This window comes from Pseudophryne corroboree, chromosome 6 (genome assembly GCF_028390025.1).
Source record: "Pseudophryne corroboree isolate aPseCor3 chromosome 6, aPseCor3.hap2, whole genome shotgun sequence".
NCBI classification, from domain to species: domain Eukaryota; kingdom Metazoa; phylum Chordata; class Amphibia; order Anura; family Myobatrachidae; genus Pseudophryne; species Pseudophryne corroboree.
This window is the reverse complement of record NC_086449.1, coordinates 111,947,419-111,973,155: the sequence shown is the minus strand read 5'-3', so window position 1 is coordinate 111,973,155 and position 25,737 is coordinate 111,947,419. Positions and strand designations below refer to the sequence as shown.

The 25,737-nt window shown below is 44.1% G+C and overlaps 1 protein-coding gene across 3 annotated transcripts in view; it reads left to right on the top strand.

Moving 5' to 3' along the window:
* Window positions 1-25,337, top strand: part of LRRC8E (leucine rich repeat containing 8 VRAC subunit E) — a 51,313-nt gene extending 25,976 nt beyond the window's left edge. For all 3 annotated transcript variants that reach the window (XM_063931685.1, XM_063931684.1, XM_063931686.1), the window contains 2 exons: window positions 20,712-20,866; window positions 22,416-25,337. In XM_063931685.1, coding sequence (XP_063787755.1) covers window positions 20,729-20,866; window positions 22,416-24,689 — 2,412 coding nt within the window. In that variant the 5' untranslated portion in view covers window positions 20,712-20,728 and the 3' untranslated portion in view covers window positions 24,690-25,337. The remainder of the gene's footprint in view (window positions 1-20,711; window positions 20,867-22,415) is intronic.
* Window positions 25,338-25,737: the final 400 nt, after the last annotated feature.

Sequence of the window (25,737 nt, the reverse complement as noted above, 5' to 3'; positions counted from 1 at the left end):
AGCGCACAGCACTGCAGCTGTGCGCCATTGCTCTCAGCACACTTCACACTCCGGTCACTGAGGGTGCAGGGCGCTGGGGGGGGGCGCCCTGAGACGCAATAAAAAACACCTTGGATGGCAAAAAATGCATCACATATAGCTCCTGGGCTATATGGATGCATTTAACCCCTGCCAGAATACATAGAAAAACGGGAGATAAGGCCGTTGATAAGGGAAGATAGGAGATAGGCTCCCAATCTCCTCAGCACACTGGCGCCATTTTCCCTCACAGCTCCGTTGGAGGGAAGCTCCCTGTCTCTCCCCTGCAGTCACTACACTGCAGAAAGGGTTAAAAAAGAGAGGGGGGCACTAATTACGCGCAGTATTAAAGATACAGCAGCTATAAGGGGAAAAACACTTATATAAGGTTATCCCTGTATATATATAGCGCTCTGGTGTGTGCTGGCAAACTCTCCCTCTGTCTCCCCAAAGGGCTAGTGGGGTCCTGTCCTCTATCAGAGCATTCCCTGTGTGTGTGCTGTATGTCGGTACGTTTGTGTCGACATGTATGAGGAGAAAAATGATGTGGAGACGGAGCAGATTGCCTGTAATAGTGATGTCACCCCCTAGGGGGTCGGCACCTGAGTGGATGAACTGTTGGAAGGAATTACGTGACAGTGTCCGCTCTGTATAAAAGACAGTGGTTGACATGAGACAGCCGGCTACTCAGCTTGGGCCTGTCCAGACGTCTCATAGGCCGTCAGGGGCTCTAAAGCGCCCGTTACCTCAGATGGCAGATATAGACGCCGACACGGATACTGACTCCAGTGTCGACGGTGAAGAGACAAATGTGACTTCCAGTAGGGCCACACGTTACATGATTGAGGCAATGAAAATTGTTTTACACATTTCTGATAATACGAGTACCACCAAAAAGGGGTATTATGTTCGGTGAGGAAAAACTACCTGTAGTTTTCCTGAATCTGAGAAATTAAATGAGGTGTGTGATGATGCGTGGTTTTCCCCCGATAACAACTGATAATTTCTAAAATGTTATTGGCATTATATCCTTTCCTGCCAGAGGTTAGGGTGCGTTGGGAAACACCCCCTAGGGTGGATAAAGCGCTCACACGCTTGTAAGGGCTCTACCCTCTCCTGAGATGGCCGCCCTTAAGGATCCTGCTGATAGAAAGCAGGAGGGTATCCTAAAATGTATTTACACACATACTGGTGTTATACTGCGACCAGCAATCGCCTCAGCCTGGATGTGCAGTGCTGGGTTGGCGTGGTCGGATTCCCTGACTAAAAATATTGATACCCTAGATAGGGACAGTATATTTTTGCCTATAGAGCATTTAAAAGATGCATTTCTATATATGCGTGATGCACAGCGGAATATTTGCCGACTGGCATCAAGTCTAAGTGCGTTGTCCATTTCTACCAGTAGAAGGTTATGGACACGTCAGTGGTCAGGTGATGCGTATTCCAAACGGCATTTGGAAGTATTGCCTTATTAAAGGGAGGAGTTATTTGGGGTCGGTCTTTCAGACCTGGTGGCCACGGCAACAGCTGGGAAATCCACGTTTGTACCCCAGGTCGCCTCTCAACATGAGAAGACGCCGTATTATCAGGCGCAGTCTTTTCGTGGACAAGCGGGCAAAAGGTTCCTCATTTCTGCCCCGTGACAGAGGGAGAGGAAAAAGGCTGCAGAAATCAGCCAGTTCCCAGGAACAGAAACCCTCTCCCGCCTCTGCCAAGCCCTCAGTATGACGCTGGGGCTTTACAAGCAGAATCAGGCACGGTGGGGGGCCCGTCTCAATGAATTTCAGCGCGCAGTGGGCTCACTCGCAAGTAGACCCCTGGATCCTTCAGGTGATATCTCAGGGGTACAAATTAGAATTCGAGACGTCTCCCCCTCGCCGTTTCCTAAAGTCGGCTTTACCGATGTCTCCTTCTGACAGGGAGACAGTTTTGGAAGCCATTCACAAGCTGTATTCCCAGCAGGTGATAATCAAGGTACCCCTCCTGCAACAGGGAATGGGGTATTATTCCACACTGTTGTGGTACCGAAGCCGGACGGCTCGGTGAGACCGATTCTAAATCTAAAATCTTTGAACACTTACATACAGAGGTTCAAATTCAAGATTGAGTCACTCAGAGCAGTGATTGCGAACCTGGAAGAAGGGGACTACATGATGTCTCGGGACATCAAGGATGCTTACCTTCATGTCAAAATTTACCCTTCTCATCAAGGGTACCTCAGGTTTATGGTACAGAACTGTCACTATCAGTTCAGACGCTGCCATATGGATGGTCCACGGCACCCCGGGTCTTTACCAAGGTAATGGCCGAAATGATGATATTCCTTCGAAGGAAGGGAATTTTAGTTATCCCTTACTTGGACGATTCCCTGATAAGGGTAAGATCCAGGGAACAGTTGGAGGTCGGTGTAGCACTATCTCAGGTAGTGTTGCGGCAGCACGATTGGATTCTCAATATTCCAAAATCGCAGCTGGTTCAGACGACTTGTCTTCTGTTCCTAGGGATGATCCTGGACACAGTCCAGAAAAAGGTGTTTCTCCCGGAGGAGAAAGCCAGGGAGTTATCCGAGCTAGTCAGGAACCTCCTAAAACCGAGCCAAGTCTCAGTGCATCAATGCACAAGGGTTCTGGGTAAAATGGTGGCTTCCTACGAAGCAATCCCATTCGGCAGATTCCACGCAAGAACTTTCCAGTGGGACCTGCTGGACAAATGGTCCGGGTCGCATCTTCAGATGCATCAGCGGATAACCCTGTCACCAAGGACAAGGGTGTCCCTCCTGCGGTGGTTGCAGAGTGCTCATCTTCTAGAGGGCCGCAGATTCGGCATTCAGGACTGGGTCCTGGTGACCACGGATGCCAGCCTGCGAGGCTGGGGAGCAGTCACGCAGGGAAGGAATATCCAGGGCTTATGGTCAAGCCTGGAGACATCACTTCACATAAATATCCTGAAGCTAAGGGCCATTTACAATGCTCTAAGCTTAGCAAGACCTCTGCTTCAAGGTCAGCCGGTGTTGATCCAGTCGGACAACATCACGGCAGTCACCCACGTAAACAGACAGGGTGGCACAAGAAGCAGGAGGGCAATGGCAGAAGCTGCAAGGATTCTTCGCTGGGCGGAAAATCATGTGATAGCACTGTCAGCAGTATTCATTCCGGGAGTGGACAACTGGGAAGCAGACTTCCTCAGCACGACCTCCACCCGGGAGAGTGGGGACTTCACCCAGAAGTCTTCCACATGATTATAAACCGTTGGGAAAAACTCGACAGGTATTGCGCCAGGTCAAGGGACCCTCAGGCAATAGCTGTAGACGCTCTGGTAACACCGTGGGTGTACCAGTCAGTGTATGTGTTCCCTCCTCTGCCTCTCATACCCAAGGTACTGAGATTGATAAGATGGAGAGGAGTAAGCACTATATTCGTGGCTCCGGATTGGCCAAGAAGGACTTGGTAACCGGAACTTCAAGAGATGCTCACGGAGGATCCGTGGCCTCTACCTCTAAGAAGGGACCTGCTCCAGCAAGGACCCTGTCTGTTCCAAGACTTACCGCGGCTGCGTTTGACGGCATGGCGGTTGAACGCCGGATCCTGAAGGAAAAAAGGCATTCCGGATGAAGTCATCCCTATCCTGATCAAAGCCAGGAAGGATGTAACCGCAAAACATTATCACCGCATTTGGCGAAAATATGTTGCGTGGTGCGAGGCCAGTAAGGCTCGACGGAGGAAATTCAACTGGGTCGATTCCTACATTTCCTGCAAACAGGAGTGTCTATGGGCCTGAAATTGGGGTCCATTAAGGTTCAAATTTCGGCCCTGTCAATTTTCTTCCAAAAAGAACTAGCTTCAGTACCTGAAGTTCAGACGTTTGTAAAAGGGGTACTGCATATACAGCCTCCTTTTGTGCCTCCAGTGGCACTTTGGGATCTCAATGTAGTTTTTGGGTTCCAAAAGTCACATTGGTTTGAACCACTTAAATCTGTGGAGTTAAAATATCTCACATGGAAAGTGGTCATGCTGTTGGCCCTGGCCTGGGCCAGGCGCGTGTCAGAATTGGCGGCTTTATCCTGTAAAAGCCCTTATCTGATTTTCCATTCGGACAGGGCGGAATTGAGGACTCGTCCTCAGTTTCTCCCTAAGGTGGTTTCAGCGTTTCACCTGAACCAACTTACTGTGGTGCCTGCGGCTACTAGGGACTTGGAGGACTCCAAGTTGCTAGACGTTGTCAGGGCCCTGAAAATATATGTTTCCAGGACGGCTGGAGTCAGGAAAACTGACTCGCTGTTTATCCTGTATGCACCCAACAAGCTGGGTGCTCCTGCTTCTAAGCAGACTATTGCTCGTTGGATTTGTAGTACAATTCAGCTTGCACATTCTGTGGCAGGCCTGCCACAGCCAAAAATCTGTAAATGCCCACTCCACAAGGAAGGTGGGCTCATCTTGGGCGGCTGCCCGAGGGGTCTCGGCTTTACAACTTTGCCGAGCAGCTACTTGGTCAGGATACGTTTGTAAATAATAATACGTTTGTAAAATTCTACAAAATTGATACCCTGGCTGAGGAGGACCTGGAGTTCTCTCATTTGGTGCTGCAGAGTCATCCGCACTCTCCCGCCCGTTTGGGAGCTTTGGTATAATCCCCATGGTCCTTACGGAGTCCCCAGCATCCACTTAGGACGTTAGAGAAAATAAGAATTTACTTACCGATAATTCTATTTCTCGTAGTCCGTAGTGGATGCTGGGCGCCCATCCCAAGTGCGGATTGTCTGCAATACTGGTACATAGTTATTGTTACCAAAAAATCGGGTTATTGCTGTAGTGAGCCATCTTTCCTAGAGGCTCCTCTGTTATCATGCTGTTAACTGGGTTCAGATCACAAGTTGTACGGTGTGATTGGTGTGGCTGGTATGAGTCTTACCCGGGATTCAAGATCCTTCCTTATTGTGTACGCTCGTCCGGGCACAGTATCCTAACTGAGGCTTGGAGGAGGGTCATAGGGGGAGGAGCCAGTGCACACCAGGTAGTCCTAAAGCTTTCTTTAGATGTGCCCAGTCTCCTGCGGAGCCGCTATTCCCCATGGTCCTTACGGAGTCCCCAGCATCCACTACGGACTACGAGAAATAGAATTATCGGTAAGTAAATTCTTATTTTTGGTCCATTTCCAGTTACATGGGGTTTGGCAAGGACTGTATTAAGGTGACTTGGCATCAGTAACGTGCAGTGGGGTGAGGCAGAGCCTTTCACGTCATACTAACATTTGCGCAAGGGTTTTGACTGTATAAAGTATATGAAAAATACAAAGAATATATTAGAAACATCTTCTTTGTATTATTCTAATCATTTTTATAGTCAAAACTCTGGAGTAAAAAGTCTGTCAGGTGAGGCAGTGCCTCCCCCGCTTATCTTTTCTGCACTTCTCTTATGAAAACTCACCAAATTTCCAGGAGTTTATATCTCTGCATAATATAGAGTATATGGTGGAGAGAGGGTCTAGACTGCACACCATAGCTTCTTATAATGGGATTTGCTAACTTGCTGGGACTTGGTACTACAATATAGGAACAAGGATGCAGGTGCACCATACACCATTACATTTATAATTATAACAACCATTATATAGGAGGTTCTTTGCATATATTGCCCAGTATATGAGCCTGCCCACCTACTTCACGGTAACCTCGTCGGACAGGTCCTTAACGTTATATGGGTTTGCCTCTGGGGTGCAGAGCACCCCAAACTACCCCAGTCATACCACCCCAGGGCATCACACAGATAAGGGATAGAAATGAGAAATCAGTGTTAGGCAAATGAAAGAGGCTGCTGAGTGTTAGAAAGAGGACAGCAGTAAGGTGTCAATGTTAGAATGTGAGGTTAGCTGATCAGTGTTACAAGTCTAAAAGAAGTGTGAAAAATGCTACATAAATAAAAAACAAACACAGGGTGATATAGGTGTTAAAAATAAATGTAAGGTGGTGATGCCCCAAAGTGGCCCAGCCAGAGCAATCCAAGGAGCCCCATTCCCCAAAAGTTCACTCCCAAACTGACTTTCTATATAATTGAAAGGATCTTACATATGGATTTCGTGTAGTCGGCATATGCTAGTTCCCTGCTTAAAAGCCTGATGAGGTCTCCCTGAAGTAGGTGGACAGGCTCATATACTGGCCAATATATGCCAAGAACCTCGGATATTATGGTCTTTATAATTTTAATGGTGTATGGTGCACCTGCATCCTCGTTCCTATATTGTTTACACTTCTGCACCTTTGCATAATGCCCACATGCACCCTTTGGGTCATATATTGTGTTTAATCTGGCTCTGGTGCTAGCCAGTACCTCCTCAGCCATTTACCTCACTGTACGTCCCTGCTTGGCATATAAGTGTGCTTGGACCCTGTCCTTACAGCACATACTCCAGCTGAATATATTTGCTGTGTTAACTAGAGTAATGTAGAGGACCACCCCCGCGACAAGCCACCCATCGCTTCTGTCTGATGGTGATCAGCCTGGCCCCTCTATATCCTGCTGTAGTGGCCTGCGTCTCTTACCCTAGGGCACATCTGTGCTTTACACAGCAGCCCTTGTATGAATGTGGGGAGGGCGAGAAAGGGTCTGCAGAGCACATAGCAGCCTGTGAATAGGTGGGACAGCTGTCTAGTAAATGGTAATAGAAGCCTGGCTGGAATGCCTCCGCAGCATATGGAATGGTTTAATGGTGAAGTATTCTGGTGCCTGACTGAGATTGAGTTACTGGGAGTCCTGGATATATTGTGCAGCCTGGATGAGGCTGTATTCGGAGAGGGGTGCCATAGAACAGACTGAACATATGTTCTTAACTGGCTTGAACATCCCGTAATGATGCTAAATGGATGTTCTGGCACTTGTGGTTCCTCAACTGTAGGAGATCCACGTGTTGATGTATAATATGTAAGGATGCTTGCTGGTGATGAATAGGTTAACATGAAGTCTACAGGGAGTAATATAGACGTAACACTGATCCTGACAAAAGGGTTTCTGGTCCTCACCCATCAACCTCAACAGCTAATTGAATGAGGAATCATAACCGGCACAGCACACTGGTAATACAAGTCTGGTTATATTATTATTATTGATGTATTTTGCAGGTCTTTAACATGGGGCTATATATGTTTCTAATTCATTTCTGCTATTAAGCCCACAATAAACCTCTGCTCCTTAGCTCATATTACACGATTTTTAAATTTTCAGTAGCAGAGACTCCAGATAATTGTATAAGTGTGACACTGTGTAACGCACACAGAGCATTTGCTGGTAGCAGTGGTATAGCCTGGAAGAGTGCAGGGGGATCAACCGCTCCACCAGCTGGACGTCCTAAAATGGCGCCTACTGTATGTAGTTGACCCTAGCAGACTACCATCCGGTACACTGCTATAGTGTGTCTCTTACCCACAAATGACAGCACAAGCAGGGACCTAAAAACAAAATAAAAAAGGCCCAGGTCGCACAGGATGCAGTTTGGCCATTCTGATGCTCCTAACACAGACTGGCGGCTGCGGTGGGCTCCTGCAATGGCCAATTAGTGGGCAGACTTCACAGGGCCAGGTATCGGGATGTTTGTGGCTGCACTGAAGATATGGAGTGCGGTGGCAATGTGGCTTTGGAACTGCTTGGAGCACCTGTTTTTCCTACTTGGTTCCACCTCATGTCAGAAGCTGGCTATGCCACTGGTGGTGAGCCACAAGAGCAATCCTATAATCCCTACAATAAAACCACTACAGATTAGCTGCCTGGTATAATGAGCTAACGTGTAATACAACATTATTGTATAAACCAGTTAAGCCCTGTATTAAGGACACGGCTATAATCTATCTGCCGCTGACATGGAAGCCATTGTGTAACTATTGGGCTGCTTCCAGATGGACGTTATGTATAGCGTATATGAAGCCTTCTCCATTCACTTGTATAGGAGTCTAAAGGCAAAACGCAAGCTTATAAATGGCATTTTGGCAGGGGTATTCAACATGTGGCCTCCAGCGGCTATGAAACTACATATACCACAGTTTTAGTATGTCCTAATAACAAAACTGGGGCAGGGCATGATGGGAAGTGTAGTTCCACAGTAGCTGGAGTGCGTATTTAGAATACTCCAAATTTAGACTGTAGGCGTGAAACACGTGGAAACTAATAGGCCTATATATGACATTTCTGTCTTTTTCATATTCATTGACATGTTTGAGAGCGGTGACGGCAGTACATCCTGTTCCAAGCGGCTCCTCAACCCCTTCAGATCTCTGTTACACACCACTGGCATCTCCTTCCTGGGTTGTCCCAAAAATGAATGCGTGATAGGAAGGGGCAATTACATTTTTACCTATATGCACAGAGTCCGGCTGGAATAGTTGGGTGAGTGCACTCCATGACCAGTGCCTTCACTCATTTTTGCCTTCACAGGAAATTTTGAGCACATTACCCTTGTAGGCAACCAGGCATCGCTGTGATGGACAGTGCCACATCTCTCAGAAATACTCCCCCCCCCAACTGTATGATTTACTGGTGACTTTAAGTTCAGTTCTCATTGAGCAGTATTTATTCACTGCGTCTATTCATACATACCATACAACAAGGGGCGTTACATGGCAAGAAGGCTGCAGGGAGAGGTGGAGCTCAGCCGAGATAAAATTATTCCACCATATGGCTTGCTGAAAGGGCCAACATCTGCTGGCTCATCTAAAGAACTTATACACACCTGTAGCTGTATGCACACACTCTAAGCTTTATTGATGCACCTTTTACTGTGGTACAACATACTATTGATAGAATAGCATGGAGGAAAAATAGCTCTTGGGTTAAGGTTATCACAAGCTAGCCTTGTTTGTCGGGCATGCAGTGTGGATTTCAGCAGGCAGCGCTGAGTGTAACTTGGTCTACAATCAGATGATCGACAGGCACTATGCTGACGGGGTCATTAGGTCGACAATGTGTCAGGTTAAAAAGGTCTGGATTTAAAGAAGAAAAAGTAAATCAACTTTAGGTAGCAGCACTCATTCCCTTCCACAAGAAGTTTAATTCTTTTTAATACAACAAATTTTGGTACTTTATTAATATGATATAAAATAAGAAAAAAGATCTCAATACCCACATGTGATATAGATACCTTTATTGTTACCACATGTGATGTATTATATGTCCCCTTATTATAAAGAGGTTATGTAAAGGGGACATATAATACATCACATGTGGTAACAATAAAGGTATCTATATCACATGTGGGTATTGAGATCTTTTTCTTATTTTACATCATATTAATAAAGTACCAAAATTTGTTGTATTAAAAAGAATGAAACTTCTTGTGGAAGGGAATGAGTGCTCAGGGCTGGTGCAAGGCTTCTCGGCACCCTAGGCAAAACTTCTGCCTACTGCCCCCCCCCCCACCCCCCTCACACTACCCACACCCACCCTCCCCTCAGGTAAATGTGTGGCAGTGGCTTCTTAGAAGTTCCACAGCTATCAAAAAGAGACCGTCCCCTAAAATAAAAATAAACTATGTAAAAAAAAAAAGCACGCTTACTGACACAGATTCCACTGACACAAACACACTGACACAGATACACTACCACTACTTACTGACACAGACATCACTTGTTGGCACATACATACTTACTGACAGACACCCCCTAACTGACATAGACACTAGTTACTGGCAGATACCTCTTACTGATACAGATGCCCCTTACTGACAAATACCCCCCTGACATAGACACCAGTTATTGGCACATACATACCCATACATACCTTACTGACACAGATACTTACTGACATATACCCTTTACTGACACACACACTACTTACAGATAAACAGTACACCCCTTACTGACGCCACTTACTGGCATGTACATAGACACCCCTTGCTGACAAAGATACAATTTACTGATACACACTACACAGACACCACTTACCGACACGAACACTTACTGACACACACACACACACACACACACACACACACACACACACACACACTACTTACTCACACACTACTTACTGACACACGCACAACACACTACTTACTGACACACACACACACACACACACACACACACGCACTCACTGACACAAACACACACACACCACTTACTGACACAAATGCACATACTACACAGAAACCACTTACTGACACACACACAAACACCACTTACCGACATAAATGCACACAGACACCACTTACTGACACACACACACACACACACACACACACACACACACACACACACACACACACACACACACACACACACACCACTTACTGACACATTTACCACATAGGTGAGACTAAGTGCTGTGTTAGTGTATGTCTGGCACAGTGATGAATAAATAAATGAAAAAATTATGTTATAATATAAATGAAAAGAATGAACAAAATAGAAAAAATATGGTGGTAAATAATAATGATAAAAAATAATAATACATACACAATTTTTTTTCATCATTTTTTTATTATTATTAGTTTTTATTATTATTATTACTATTATTTTTTTTAATCATTATTATTTACCACCATATTTGCCTAAAGCTGCCTAGTGGTAGCGCTGGCCCTGTGAGTGCTGCTACCTAAAGTTGATTTACTTTTTCTTCTTTAAATCCATATATTTATATTTAAATCAACAAGCAGCACCACTCATATGCATTTGTGTTGAAATATTTGTTTAGTCAACACAAATTGTTGTGCCATTTATATTCCCTATATAATATCATTTATTTAAAACCTGGTGCGGGAGCTTCTCTAATTCGAAAAGGTTAAAAAGGTCGACTTTGAACATGTCAGCATCTGCATTTTTGCTCATTTAAAGCTGAGTACAGACAGAGCGAGATGTCGTCCAATCCAGCGATCAAACTGACATATCGATCACATTAGTGCATATTGGGCACCAGATATGCGGGTGCCTGTGGTCGCTAGCAACCTCATAAGGTTTGAGATGCTGCATATCAAGCCTGACAGTATTGCTAGCATCCTGTAGTATGCTATTGATGGATGGAACATGATCATTCCATCTTCATTAACATCATTCCAGTGTGTACAATCTGGGCTGGTGTGTACACATGGTGAGATTTATCTGTCTGGTGAGAACAAAAATCTGGTAATGGATGAGAGCAAATGACAATAGACCATTTGCTCCCAACCACTGGAAAATAGACAATGCTTGTTCAAACAAATAGGTTAAATCAGTTTGTTTGGAAAAATGTGTTAAATCAATAGTTTTAATCAATTTTCCAGTGTTTGGGAGAAAATGGTTGATTGTCATTTGCTCTCATCCATTGCCAGATTTTTGTTCTCACCAGACAGATTGGACAGATAAATCTCACCATGTGTACACATTATTCTAATGTCGGAGTGAATGCCGAATGCTCAAGGATGTATCCACCTTTAGCCTAATCTTTAAATTCCCCAAAACACACGTTGGCCTTTTAAACATACCAACCTATTTGCATGTCTATATGGACACTGTTGTCCTAATGACCATGTTGACATAGTGCGTGTTGATCTTCTGACTGTGGACCATCTGGATACCGTGGTGCTTATGTAAAACTGCACTGCGCATGCTTTCTGTACCGCGTGGCAGCCATTGTGAGCGCTGTACAGAGCAACTTTGGCACTTCACTTATCACCATATAATGGGCAGGGTTGCACAAGGCTCCACATTCCATTTATACTAATTTACTTAATGCTAATTTAAAAATGATATAATTTATTTATGCTTAAGTAGTACAACTACAGATGGAAGGTTAAAGATACTCTGCAACCCTGACCTGTTCCAGGAATCCATACATGAGCGTGTCTCTGTGGTGTTGGGTATGTTTTTTGTATCAGCGTTGTGAGACTTTTGGATTGCCCCTGGTGTTGTCAGCTGAATGCTACACCAAATTAAACCAGTGTATTCCATTGGCTTCTTGCCTACTGTACCAAATGTCAGAAAGTTGAGCGGTACAGTCCCCTCGTGCTGCCATCCTTTGATTTCAGGGGGATGATGTTGGGTAGCCTAATGCTGTTGAATCCATAGACCCATCTCCATGGCATGACCTTTTTGCAGCATGGCTACTGCTTGTCCTGATTTGCAGTAGGCCACTGTTGGAAGGTTCTTGCAGTCAAAATACTGACAGCAGCATCTCGACGGTCAGGATCCCGACACCAAGGTGGTTAGGAGAGCCCTAATCTCAACCACCCCCCAACCCTATTTACCCGCAGCCTAAGACTCCCAGGGATTCCTAACCCTAAGTCCCCCTCCCCACAGCCTAACCCCAACCCCCACCACCACCTGCGGTTTACCTCTCTGGCGTCAAATCCTCATTTGGGATAGTTATCAATGTCTGGAACCCGACGCCGGCATAGTGAGTAGTGTCGGTATTCCAAACGGATCCCCCTAGGACACCAGAGATGGTCAGGAACTATGCCCTGTACTAGCCGTGTATAAAATAAGGACCTGACGGCACTAGGAACAAGCCTCTAAGACACATGAGAATAGAAACGCTGAAGGATGACAAAGCATTAGCACGTAACAAGTGAAGCGTATTCATGGGACAGCGGGTGGTCTACTATGGTGAAGCCTAAGAGGAGATCAAATGAAACTAACAGAACAGTGTGTCCTGTGACTAATAAGCTGATTAATTCTTCTTACAGCTGCTCTTCCACTTCAGTGAATTTAGTGCAACAGGTTCAAGAAATACAAAGAGAATTTATTTTACCAAATGAATATATATGAGTCTAGTTAGAACACCTAATGGCCCTGGAAGCACAGAATTCCTCTTATGGACTCTAGAACAAACTTGTTCTCAGGACACCAAACTGTTCATACTTTCCAGGTCAGCTGTGGATCTAAAATGAGCTGTTTGGGGTCCTTTGGGTGGAGGCCACTGCTTTAGAAGCAACATAGAAATCCTTTTGTATCTGCAGGTTGTAAAAGTATTCGGGCAGGGGACCCTTCAAAATGTTGTCATGGGTATGCCTGAAATGAGGTGAGGATGCAGATAGAAAAGTGATCCCTTTTTACTAGAATTAAGGAAATGTCCAACAAAATACTCTATCATTGGTATGACACCCCTGACAAGTTGGGTAGGATGTGTCCTCGTGCCTTCCCATATTGCGGGAGAAATTGTGGCCCCAGGGGGTATATTCTTCCACATCTGGTGGTCCTGCCCAGTAATTGAACTTTAATAGGACACTTTCCTTAATCTTGTAAATGGTATGTTGGACTTCCTATTTCTAGAGATCTTCTCCCCCCCACACACACACTCAAGTCAGGAAATGGAATGTAAAGCTCTCACCCCTACACTGTTAGAACTGAAAAATTATGATTGGCACATTGCGGCTATGTCACCTGCTGCCTTCATGACAAGAGCCTTCTCTTTAATCAGATATGGACCCCATGGTTTCTCAGGAAAAGACTTGACCACTCTCTGGTCCTTGTTTGATATCTCCCCACCCTTTCTGAGGATTGTGTAATGTGTCCACCAAATTGGTACTTTTACCGGAATGTTACTCTATATAAACTAAATTTGTATCTTCGCAAATGTTATTCTTTGTAGTGAGTATGTGTATCTATAGCACCCCCAACACACACACACACACTGCCCCCTAAACTATAACCCTTCACCCTTACTACTATAATCTTACTTTATTGTGTTAAACTTGTTCAGTGTGACTATTTCTGAAAAATCTAGGGTCTATGGTGTTTTGTTGTAGTCTTATAGATGTTTGTCCCATAGTGTTGTTTAAGTTTTTTTTTTTATCAAGACCTGTTAGAATAAAGAGTTTAAAAAAAAAAACAATTGTTGCTAAGGGGACAAAAAATTCCGGCTATGCCTCTGCCTGTGTGTCTTTATGCTCAAGAAGCAGTATAATATTCCCTATGTATCTGTGGTATCCGGTCTTTAGGTCGACCAATATTGGTCAACATTCATAAGGTCGATATGGAAAGAGGTAGACATGAGTTTTTCACATTTTTTTAAATTATTGAACTTTTTCATACTTTACAATCCACGTGGACTATGATTGGGAATCATAACCTGTGCCGAGCGCAGTGGTAGCTGAGCGAGGCACCTTGCCCGAAGGATGGTGAGCAAACACTGTGCATTAAATGGGGTTCCCGGTAACTTTACGAAGAAAACGACACCGAAAAAAGAAAAAAAAAAAAAAAAAAGTCAGCCTTTTTCCATGAAGACCATGTTCATGTCAACCTATTTCAGGTGTTGACCTGGTCACTGTCGACCCAAGTGTGGTTGACCCTATGATCCGCATCCGTATCTGTAAGCTCTAGAAGCAGCATAATATTCCCTATGTAACTGTATGCTCTAGAAGCAGTATAATATTCCCTATGTATCTGTAGGAATACGATCATTAGGTCGACAACACTTAGGTCGACAGTCATTAGGTCGACCACTATTGGTCGACATGGTCACTAGGTCAACATGGAAAGGGTCGACAGGAGTTTTTCAAATTTTTTTCCCCCATTTTTTAAACTTTTTCATACTTTACGATCCACGTGGACTAGGATTGGGAATAGTAACCTGCGTGAGGCACCTTGCCCGAACGCGAGCCATGCGAGGGGGACACGGTGCACTAATTGGGGTTACCTGTCACTTTATGAAGAAATCGACACCAAAGAAAGTTAAAAAAAAACTCATGTCGCTCTAGAAGCAATATAATATTCCCTATGTAACTGTATGCTCTAGAAGCAGTATAATATTCACTATGTATCTGTACGCTCTAGAAGCAGTATAATATTCCCTGTGTATCTGTATGCTATGGAAGCAGTATAATATTCCCTGTGTATCTGTACGCTCTAGAAGCAGTATAAAAGTCCCTGTGTATCTGTACACTCTAGAAGCAGTATAAAAGTCCCTGTGTACCTGTAGGCCTGACTCAGAGGTGGACAGAAGTGCAGTAGAAAGTCACAGCTGCTACTGTGAATTTATGCTAATGCATCAGCCTGTGGGCTTCCTACTGAGATGTCCATTGGCTGCGGCTCTGCAGTGCGTTGAAAGTATTACCACTGAGAAGACATACAGTGCCTTGCTAAAGTATTCACCCCCCTTTGCATTTTTCATGTTTTGTTGCCTCACAATTTGGAATTTAAAATGGATTGTTTGAAGGTTTGCATCATTCATTCACAAAACATGCCTACAACTTTGAAGTTTTTTTTATATTTTTTATATTTTTTATTGTGAAAAAAAAAAACAAATAGGACAATATAACAGAAAACTTCAGCATGCATAACTGTTCACCCCCCTAAAGTCAGTACTTTGTAGAGCCACCTTTTGCGGCAATAACAGCTGCAAGTCGCTTTGGATAAGTCTCTATGGGTTTGCCACATCTTGCCACTGGGATTTTTGCCCATTCCTCAAGGCAAAACTGCTCCAGCTCCTTCTTGTTGGATGGTTTCTGCTCGTGAACAGCAATCTTCAAGTCTGACCACAGATTTGCAATTGGATTGAGATATGGGCTTTGGCTAGGCCATTCCAACACATTTAAATGTTTCCCCTTAAACCACTCGAGTGTTGCTTTAGCAGTATGCTTCGGGTCATTGTCCTGCTGGAAGGTGAACCTCCGTCCCAGTCTCAAATCACAGGCAGACTGAAACAGGTTTTGCTCAAGAATTATCCTTGTATTTAGCACCATCCATCTTTCCCTCGACTCAAAACAGTTTTCCAGTCCCTGCTGTTGAAAAACATCCCCACGGCATGATGCTGCCACCACCATGTTTCACTGCGGGGATGGTGTACTTGGGGTGATGGGATGTGTTGGGTTTGCGCCAGACATAGCATTTTCCTTGGTGGACGAAAAGTAAAATTTTAGTCTCATCTGACCAGAGCACCTTCCTCCATACATTTGGGGAGTCGTCCATATGCCTTTTGGCAAACTCAAAATGTGCCTTCTTATTTTTAACATTAAGTAATGGCTTTTTTTCTGGACACTCTTCCATAAAGCCCAGCTCTATGGAGTGTATGGCTTATTGTGGTCACATGCACAGATACACCAGTCTCTGCTGTGGAACTCTGCAGCTCCTTCAGGGTTACCCTTGGTCTCTGTGCTGCCTCTCTGATTAATGACCTCCTTGCCCGGTCTATGAGTTTTGGTGGCCGGCCCTCTTGGCAGGTTTGTTGTGGTACCATGTTCTTTCCATTTGAAAATGATGGATTTGATGGTGCCACGGGGGATCATCAAGGATTTGGATATTTTTTTATAACCCAACCCTGACTTGTGCTTCTCAACAACTTTGTCCCTGACTTGTTTGGAGAGCTCCTTGGTCTTCATGGTGTGATGCTTCTGGCTTAGTGGTGTTGCAGCCTCTGGGGCCTTTCAGAAAAGGTGTGTTTATACTGACAGATCATGTGACACTCAGATTGCACACAGGTGGACTTCATTTCACTAATTATGTGACTTCTGAAGGTAATTGGTTGCACCAGAACTTTTGAGGGGCTTCATAGCAAAGGGGTGTGAATACATAAGCACATGCCACTTTCAAATTTTTATTTATAAAATAATTTTTTATATAAATTTTTCTCATTTCACTTTACCAACTTTAGACTATTTTGTGCAGATCAATCACATAAAATTCAGATTAAAAAATAAATAAATTACAGGTTGTAATGTAACAAAATAGGTAAAAAGCCAAGGGGGTGAATACTTTAGCAAGGCACTGTAAGCCGCACCATCAGACATTAAAGCAACCTCATTGTTGCTCAGAATGTCCGATATTATACGGACACTGTTGCTGGTGAACTACGTCTTTCGACACCTGATACCAGCATGCCCCTGACTCTCCTGCCGTTGAAAGTCTACCCCATTTACCGTACAGGAACGCCTATCAAAACTAGATAGATTTCCATTCATTTCCGATTTATGTCCCCCAGCGTTAACCATCGGGATAACATGCAGAGATCTAAAACATTGTACACTTGCTCCTGATGTTCTAAATCCGTCCATCCTTGAATCTGTCCGTTATTATGCTCTAGAAGCGATCTAGAAATCTGTGTATCTGTCTGCTCTAGCAGAGATGTAGGAGTCCCTGTATGCTTCGAAGCAATCTAGAAGACCCTGGCTGGTAAAACAACTCAAATAAAGTTAATCCTTTGAGACGGAGAAATATTTTTCCTTATTCTGTCATGGAAAATGCAGTATGTAGTTATGTGCTTTGAAGCATAAACATATTTAGGAGCCTGAGTTCTGGGTCTATATTATAGCACAATGCCATCTTAGAAAAGTGACTTCTAACGACCCTTTTTTTTTCTTTTTTCTTAAGTCAGACCTAATTCTCGTACAATCTAAAGGGTTTTGCACAAAAGTGCTCTATTGAATCGACTTTACTACTCCAGAAATGCAACTCGAGCCACAGACTGCTTGTATACAAAAGTTTGTATTCCCACAAGCACCTACATACCTCTTATACCCCTGTATAAGCCTGTACCCGCCTGTACCCACATGCAACTACATACCTCTTAGATTGTAAGCACAGGGTATTCATTCTTGTGGATTGTTTCTGCCGCCCGCCCGGGCAGAAGTCCAGAGAGGAGAGACTGTTGGACACTTTGAGGGGCAGGGATCTGGGTTCTCAAATCATTGGGCCCCAGCACAGTAAAATGTTGCGATTCACAAGTCTGTGGAGAGGGTGGGGGGATGCAGAACCCGCTGATGCTTGCAGTTAGCGGGTGGTTACATTTACCCCCTGGAGTTTAAAGCAAGTAATGCACCCTGATGAAAAAAGTTTGTTGTTTTCCTCTAGAGTCTGCGCTAAATATGCCTGCTGCTAGCACACAATGGAAGCACGAAACGTAGGCATCTCCGGACGTATTTTGCGCTTACGGCTTCTTGCGCTTTGAGCGATGGAACGGACGTACAGGCGTAGGCTAAGTACAGCAATGCAGCGTAAATGTGACCAGACCAGAACACAGAAGTTTATGTGCCTGTCAGGAGCTATATAACTGTCAGGTGATTGACCCCTGGTACAACTCCCCCAGGTTCCCCGGCCTCCCCCTTTGTTAGGCTGAGTGCAGCTTGAACCCTACCACAATATATAAAGTCTTTTTTTTTTTTTTTCCCTTCATGCACATTTTACGCCTGCATAGAATTTCTTAGCAAGCCTGGGTCTAAAGTCGTAGGCAGCATTTTCCTGGGTATTGCTATAGCCATCAATGTGGCTGAATCTAATGGGTCTAGGTGACTTTTCTTATAAATCCCATCGTTTATAGGTGTTGTAGGAAAGTTATGTAAGCAACAATGCCCCTCAATGAAATGTCTGGGTCTAGCCTAAGCTCTCTACGCAGCCTTTGCCCAGTAGTAAGAGGCAGCGCTAGATTGCAGAGTTGCTGGTTAGCGGAGCTTGTGTAATATACTGCAGCTGCTGATTTACAGCCCCCTAATAATAAGGCAGTGTCATTTCTAGTAGTGTCCTGTGATATTCAGCACATGCAGGGAGACTGCATTGTCCTGTGTTTGCTGTGTGAGTAGCTATAGACTTGCCTTGTGTGGTCAGAGTATGCCTGCACTGCCCAGTGGACTTCTATACATTGTGCAGGCGATCTCTAGTGATCTTTACATCTTAAACTAGCGTCACAGCATCCATACCGGCTAACCGGCCTTATTTCCATGAACTGTCCCTATTTTAAACATAAGGGACTGTAAATGCCATAGTCCTTATCAGCCCTTTTGTGCACACTGACCAACCTTACTGAACATACATGGGCCAATCTAACCGCCGGGCAGCTGGATCTCTGTCAAGTTTGGCCATAGACACATATGGTTATAGGTGACATAAATTACTGTTCAGCGCTTGGGAAACGTCCTGAGAGAACAAGGCAGCAATAGCCTCTGCATACAGGTCTGGCTGCTCATCTTGACAGACATCAGTAGTCCTTATAGGCCCATACACTCTGCACATTCATCACTTAGGTCTTATCGGGCTCATGCTGCAATTTTGCTGAATTTTGTTTTAGAAGTAATTATTCTCAAGCCTATTACCCTCATAATGCATACAGTATTAACCACTTTGTTACTATGCCTCATTTATAATGCCTAGATAATTACACTTTTGGTATCTATTATGCATTTCTTTATATTTTTTTTTGGGTGAAATGAGTGAGTACTTATTAGTGGGGAGTAAGTGTCCCTGAATAGTATATTCATTTAGAACCTATGTAAGGTATGTATAATAATATAATACACAATTTGCTTGAATATATGTGCAACACATCACCACTCGTATGTGTGATAAGGATGCAGTTCCCTTGACAAGGAAAGCACTGAGAGTGCAGACACTTGGGCAGATGTATTAACCTGGAGAAGAGATAAAACGCACCAGCCAATCATTACGGATTTGAAAATGACAGTAGCTGATTGGCTGGAGCATTATCACCTTCCACTTATCACTGCTCTATCCCTTCTCCAGGCTTAATACATCTGCCCCACTGTTAGCTCTGCTCTCTGGCTCATACTGTACATCCCAACAACCCCTATTTTGGTGGGACTGCTATGATTGGTGGGCCCAGAAAGGGGTGTAGCTGGGAGGGTCTATTTTAGCTAAAGCCTGAACATTAATAGAGAATTGCTTGTGATCTACCCCCAGAGCTAATACAATAATTTTTTTGCTTTGGATACAGACAACGTGCTATGACATGTTGGATATTAAAGAGACCGCACTAACATATGTAATACGCCGATGTCTTTGTACTCTGCTTCGTTGCCAAATAAATACTACCAGACCAATAACTGCACAGGAATCGCAGTATGGTTTATGCTTGACATGCATGCTCAGAGGTAGACCTGATTATACTCTCACACCAGCACCTGTATGTGTAAACAAGCCTTGGGAAATAAGCATGCATATAACCAGTTGTTTGGTAATTGTGATTACAATAACTATAGCAGACCGAGTAATAACTGTTTTAATTGAAAAGTGACCAAGATGGAATGACCAGAATCCTGTATCTCTGCATTCAAGTATTTCATGTACCTGATGTTTACACACTTATGTACAGTGTCATGGAATATCCGATATTCCTCATGATTTTCGTTCAGGACCTTCAGTTGTCAGAACTTCTTGTTTGCATTATATCTAATCTAGTAGTATGGGCAGCTCAGTGGTTAGCATTGCAGCCTCACTGTGCTAGGGTCATGGGTTTGAATCTGTAGTGTACATCTGTGTGTAGTTTAAACGTCCTCCCGGAATTTACTTGGGTTCCATCTGGGTGCTCTGGTTTCCTCCTGCACTGGACAGGCTGGCTGGCTAATTGTCTTTGGATGAAAGTAACCCTAGTGCATGGCCTTTCTTTGTTCTGCAGAGGTCAGAGGTTAAGCAGTAGGTTCCGTCATGTACAATGTGTATCTGGTTCCAATCAATATAAATGTGGAAATCTAGTACACTAAGATGAGAACACCATTGTTACAACTGCCCTAATAACTGTAACCATTCAGCATGTGGTTGTTAACCCCTCCCCTGCCGCAGTTTATACCTCTGGGTGGAGGAGCCTGTGGAAGGCTGATAAGGGTATTGTCTCATTAGACAGATGGTGATAACTCAGGGTGTGTCCCCTGGCTCTGGCGGAAGATGGGACTCTATGTGAGTAAGTGTGTGTAAGTGGCTATATATAACAGTGTGTGGGTCAGTTGTCCTAATACATGGACCCTGGTGCAGATATGACAGTAATGGAAGATTTGCCATATTCCCTTTACTCCAGTCTAGCCCCCTGTCATCATGATTCCTGTGGCCGAGTTCAAGCAGTTCACAGAGCAGCAGCCGGCCTTCAAAATACTCAAGCCCTGGTGGGATGTCCTGGCCGAATATATTACCATCGCCATGCTCATGATTGGGGTCTTTGGATGCACCTTGCAGGTAAGTGAACCATGCCATAAAAAAGGGGGAATAAAGTGTAATCTTTCCATGAGGGATTACGTTATATTAAATTCATAACTTTTATTACTTCCTGAGCTACAGTATCTGAAGTAATGAACAAGTCTACAGTGTCTAGGATCATATTGGCCACAAATGGCCCTACAGTCCTTCTCAGTGATAACAGCCAGTATGGCCTTGATCTGCCAGGTTGGATTCTCTTACATTTGTGGGACAACCAATGCAACATTGTCACCTACAGACTTTGCTACAGGCTAAGGGGCCTATTTATTAACATTATTTTTACTAAAATATTGTGAAAAAGGGTGTTTTTCACACCCTTTTCACATTATTTTAGTATCACCTGAATGTAGTAAAGGGCATTTGGAGCAGTTTTCATGAAAAACTGCTCCAAATCCTTTAGTTCACTTTTTTTTTTTTACTAAGCCACATCGCATTACCCATACTTATAATGGGAAATGCGATCTGACCAGATTTACTACAAAAAAAAAAAAAAGTGAAAAAAATACCGCAATGTGCCCTGTGATAATCTCGCCAGCTCAGGCTGGCGAGTTCTCAGGGCAGCACTGCGATAAGCACCCTTTTGCCCAGCTTTCTCTGCCCCTGGCAGAGAAAGCTGAGCGGGACCCGGCTCCAGTGATCAGCTCTGTGTGTCCGATGGACACACAAGCTGATCACAGTGTAAAAACAAAACATACTCGCCTGTCCAGGGAGCCGTGTCCGCTGCTCCGGTGAGCGCTGCCGGGTCCCCCATATGCTATAGTGTGACCCCGGTGCAGCAAAGTGACGCTGCAAAATGGCAATGTCATTTAAAGCACCGGGGGTCACAGCGCAGGAGAAGGACCCGGCGCCCGGCAGCCTCCTGAAGCAGCGCGGATCGGCTCCCTGGACAGGTGAATATATTATCCTGCTGGGCTGGTCCGCGGCGTGCAGGGGTAGTCGCGATGGGGAAAGTCGACCGGTCGGCGACGGTAACAGCAATGTTGGCGGGGGCGGCGCATGCGCAGCAGGACATCGGGGTATTTTTTACAAAAAATACTCCGGTGATGCTGCGAAGAGGCATCGCAGGGACAGAGCAAGCTCTGTTCCTGCATGCGATAAGTGATACATCCCTGTGATGTAATCAATTATCGCAGTGCGAGTTTGGGCGATTTTATCACCTGTCATCCGCATCCTGGATGCGGATGGTGATAAATAGGCCACTAAGTTAGAAAAATATTGAGAATCTTCTGAAAAACAGAACATTCCATTATGTTCCACTTTATGGTGCATTATGTATTGAGGTTTGTAAGTGCATTGATCTTTCTACCGGTTTAACTCTCCGCTTAATGTTTGTTATGCTTTCTCTACCATGCATTAACATAAAGGCTCTGACTTGTAACTCATCATCTTCTCTTTGCAGTATGATTATTTCCATGGACATAATACTCCTGGAACTTTAGTTTTTCCTCTCTTTCCTTCCCATATATGTTGTGTTTGCAAACCCTTCTGGCGTCGCATTGCTAAAACATTTTTTTTCTCTCCATCACAGATTACTCAGGACAAGATCATTTGTCTTCCTAACCATACCTCTGCTGACGTTGTTTCCCAAATTTCCTGCCAAGAATTCACCCAAAGCTCTCAAGCACCAAACGCTAGTGAAGAAGACCCATCCAGTTCCACTCCTTCTCCTATTGCTACTACGGTCCCCCCACGCGAGATGAGTGGACTGCGCAATAACTTGGACCTTCAGCAGTATAGCTTTATTAATCAGATGTGCTACGAGACTGCTTTACATTGGTATGCAAAATATTTCCCATACCTTGTGGTCATTCACACTCTTATCTTTATTATCTGCGGCAATTTCTGGTTCAAATTTCCTGGCACAAGCTCCAAAATAGAGCACTTTATCTCCATCCTAGGCAAGTGTTTTGATTCTCCATGGACCACTCGAGCACTCTCTGAGGTTTCAGGAGAGACAACGCAGGAGCAGAATGCAGACAGAGAGCTTTCAAAGCCCAACTCTGAGGAGACCAGCCCTGCAACCACTGAACTTCCAGCTACGCAAAAACTTGTGGCAGAAACCTCTTCGGCTAGTGTTTTAGACAAGAAGGAAGGAGAACAGGCCAAAGCCCTATTCGAGAAAGTCAAGAAGTTTCGGCATCATGTGGAAGAAGGTGACCTTCTCTATTCCATGTATATGCGTCAAACCATACTGAAAGTCTGCAAATTTGTTCTTATTACCGTGTACAATGCTGCATTGGTAGGGAAAATACATTTCATTGTCCCGTGTAGTGTTCATACCGAAGAAATGACTGGTTACAACAGCTTCTGTTGCAACCACACAAAGGCTCATCTCTTCTCCAAGCTGGCTATAAGCTATTTGTGCTTTTTGGGAGTCTATGGTTTAACTTGCTTCTATACACTGTATTGGCTTTTCCGACGCCCCTTGAAGGAGTATTCCTTCCGATATGTTCGGGAAGAAACTGGGATTAGTGATATTCCTGATGTCAAGAATGATTTTGCATTTGTGCTTCACCTTGTGGATCAATATGACTCTCTGTACTCTAAGCGGTTTGCTGTGTTTCTGTCGGAAGTTAGTGAAAGTAGGCTGAGGCAGCTTAATCTCAACCATGAATGGCCAGCAGATAAATTACGTCAGAAGCTCCAGCAAACACCAGAAGGTCGCTTAGAACTTCATCTGTTCAAACTGCCAGGATTGCCAGATACAGTGTTTGAAGTGGTTGAGACTGAGTCTCTAAAACTGGAAATGATAACTGAAGCACATATTCCTCCTCTGGTGTCCAAATTAATACGGTTGGAAGAACTGTCATTGTTCAACTGCTCAGCCAAGGTACAGCACGCCTCTCTGGCCTACCTACGGGATCACCTTCGGATCCTTCAGATTAAGTTTGATGACATTAAAGAGATTCCACTTTGGATTTTTAGCCTCCGAGCCCTTGAGGAGCTCCATCTGATTGGCTTACTCTCCCACGACCTCTCAAAAAATGCTGCTATAGAAAGCTTGCGGGAATTAAAGAGCCTGAAGTTGTTGGTCTTGAAGAGCAATCTTTCTAAAGTTCCTCAAACTGTTACAGAGGTAGCTAGCCACTTACAGAAGCTTAGCATTCAGAATGATGGCACAAAGCTCCTCACAGTTAATGCATTAAAGAGACTTTCTCTGTTGAAGGAATTAGAGCTGATCCGATGTGATCTAGAGCGGATTCCCCATGCTGTCTTCAGTCTTAACAATCTGCAAATGTTGGACTTAAAGGACAACAGCCTACACACCATAGAGGAGATCATAAGCTTACAGCACTGCCGGAAACTTAACGTTCTTAAGCTGTGGCACAACCAGATCGCATACATCCCTGAGCACATACGGAAACTGAAAGGGCTGGAAGAGTTGTGCTTGAATCGCAACAAGATTCTTGTGTTGCCGCCTCAACTCTTTCTCTGCACCAAGCTCCGACACCTTGACCTATCTTTCAATGAGATCCGGGAGCTTCCTCCAGAAGTTGGAGTTTTGCAGATGCTGCAGTACTTAGCTTTAACGGGGAACTTTTTGGAAGATCTTCCCAATGAGCTGTTCTTTTGCCAAAAGCTAAAGACTTTGAAGGTGGGGCAAAATAAGCTTACAAGCCTGAACCCCAAAATTGGATCTCTTGTTTCCTTGCTGAGACTGGATATTAAAGGCAACAGAATTGATGTTTTGCCCCCAGAACTTGGGGGATGTGTCGGTCTTAAGAAGTCTGGCTTTGTAGTAGAGCTTTCGTTACTTGAAACTCTGCCACTTGACCTGCGGGATAGGCTAAGTGAGGAATGATGAGAGAGTTGGATGGTAGGACGAGCGTTAGTGGCTGATTATGTAGTTTGAGAGACAGAAACTTGCACTAGATACAGGGAAACGCATGTAGCTGGCAGTCTCTATGTCTAATACAGATATGAACGAATCTTTGGCAAAAGGTAGCTCTAAAACCAGAGTGAGTAATAGTTATCAAGTGATGAAAAAGGGGAAAGTTTCTAGAAATGGATTTCCATCCCCCCAAACACTTTCTGATCTTTTCTTACTTTTCACATAGCATGCATTGTGTATCCTTACCTCAATAGCGGCCTTAATTCCTAACACCTATTGGCATTTTATAAATTCAGTATGTCTGCCTCCACAGTACCAGGTTGTAAGGATGTCCTTGCTTAAAAATTTCAAATATGTATCTACAAAGGTCCCCACCCACTGTCCATATGAGAATACAATTAGAAAGTTCAGTTGCCCAACAGACTGGCTTGGAGAAACACCGCCCAGGTCAGGGCTGACCCTTGCTAGGATTCCTATGCACTAGACCTCTGTGGACTTAGTTTTATTTGAGACTTTATTTTTATGGACCGACCAGCATATGGCCACCCGTATTACTCGGCTGTACATTTTTTGTTTTTTTAATTATTTAAAAATAAAAATAAACATTTCAGTAAATAATGGTGTGTAATATATAATTTCTTGCAGAACATAGTTCTAAGCAAACACAAGATTCTTACAGCCAAGTGGCACTATTCATCTATTGTCTGATTGCAGTAAACTTGCCGGATGATGCCACACTAACCCCACCCACCCATATAGTTTTTAATATGAACTGAATTGGCAATCTCTAATGCATACTTGCCTACTTTTGAAAACTAGTTTCAGGGAGATTCCAAGTGGGAGCAGATTGTGACGTTGAGGGGTGTATCATGCTCCGCCCAAAAGGCGTGTCTAGCTCTACCTATGAGCATATTTATTGCCACTCAGGGGAGTGTCCTGCAATAGCAAATGAAAATTATACAGTAGTACTAAAAGCAGCAAAAAAAAAGAAAAAAGAAAATAAGAGCACTAACATAGG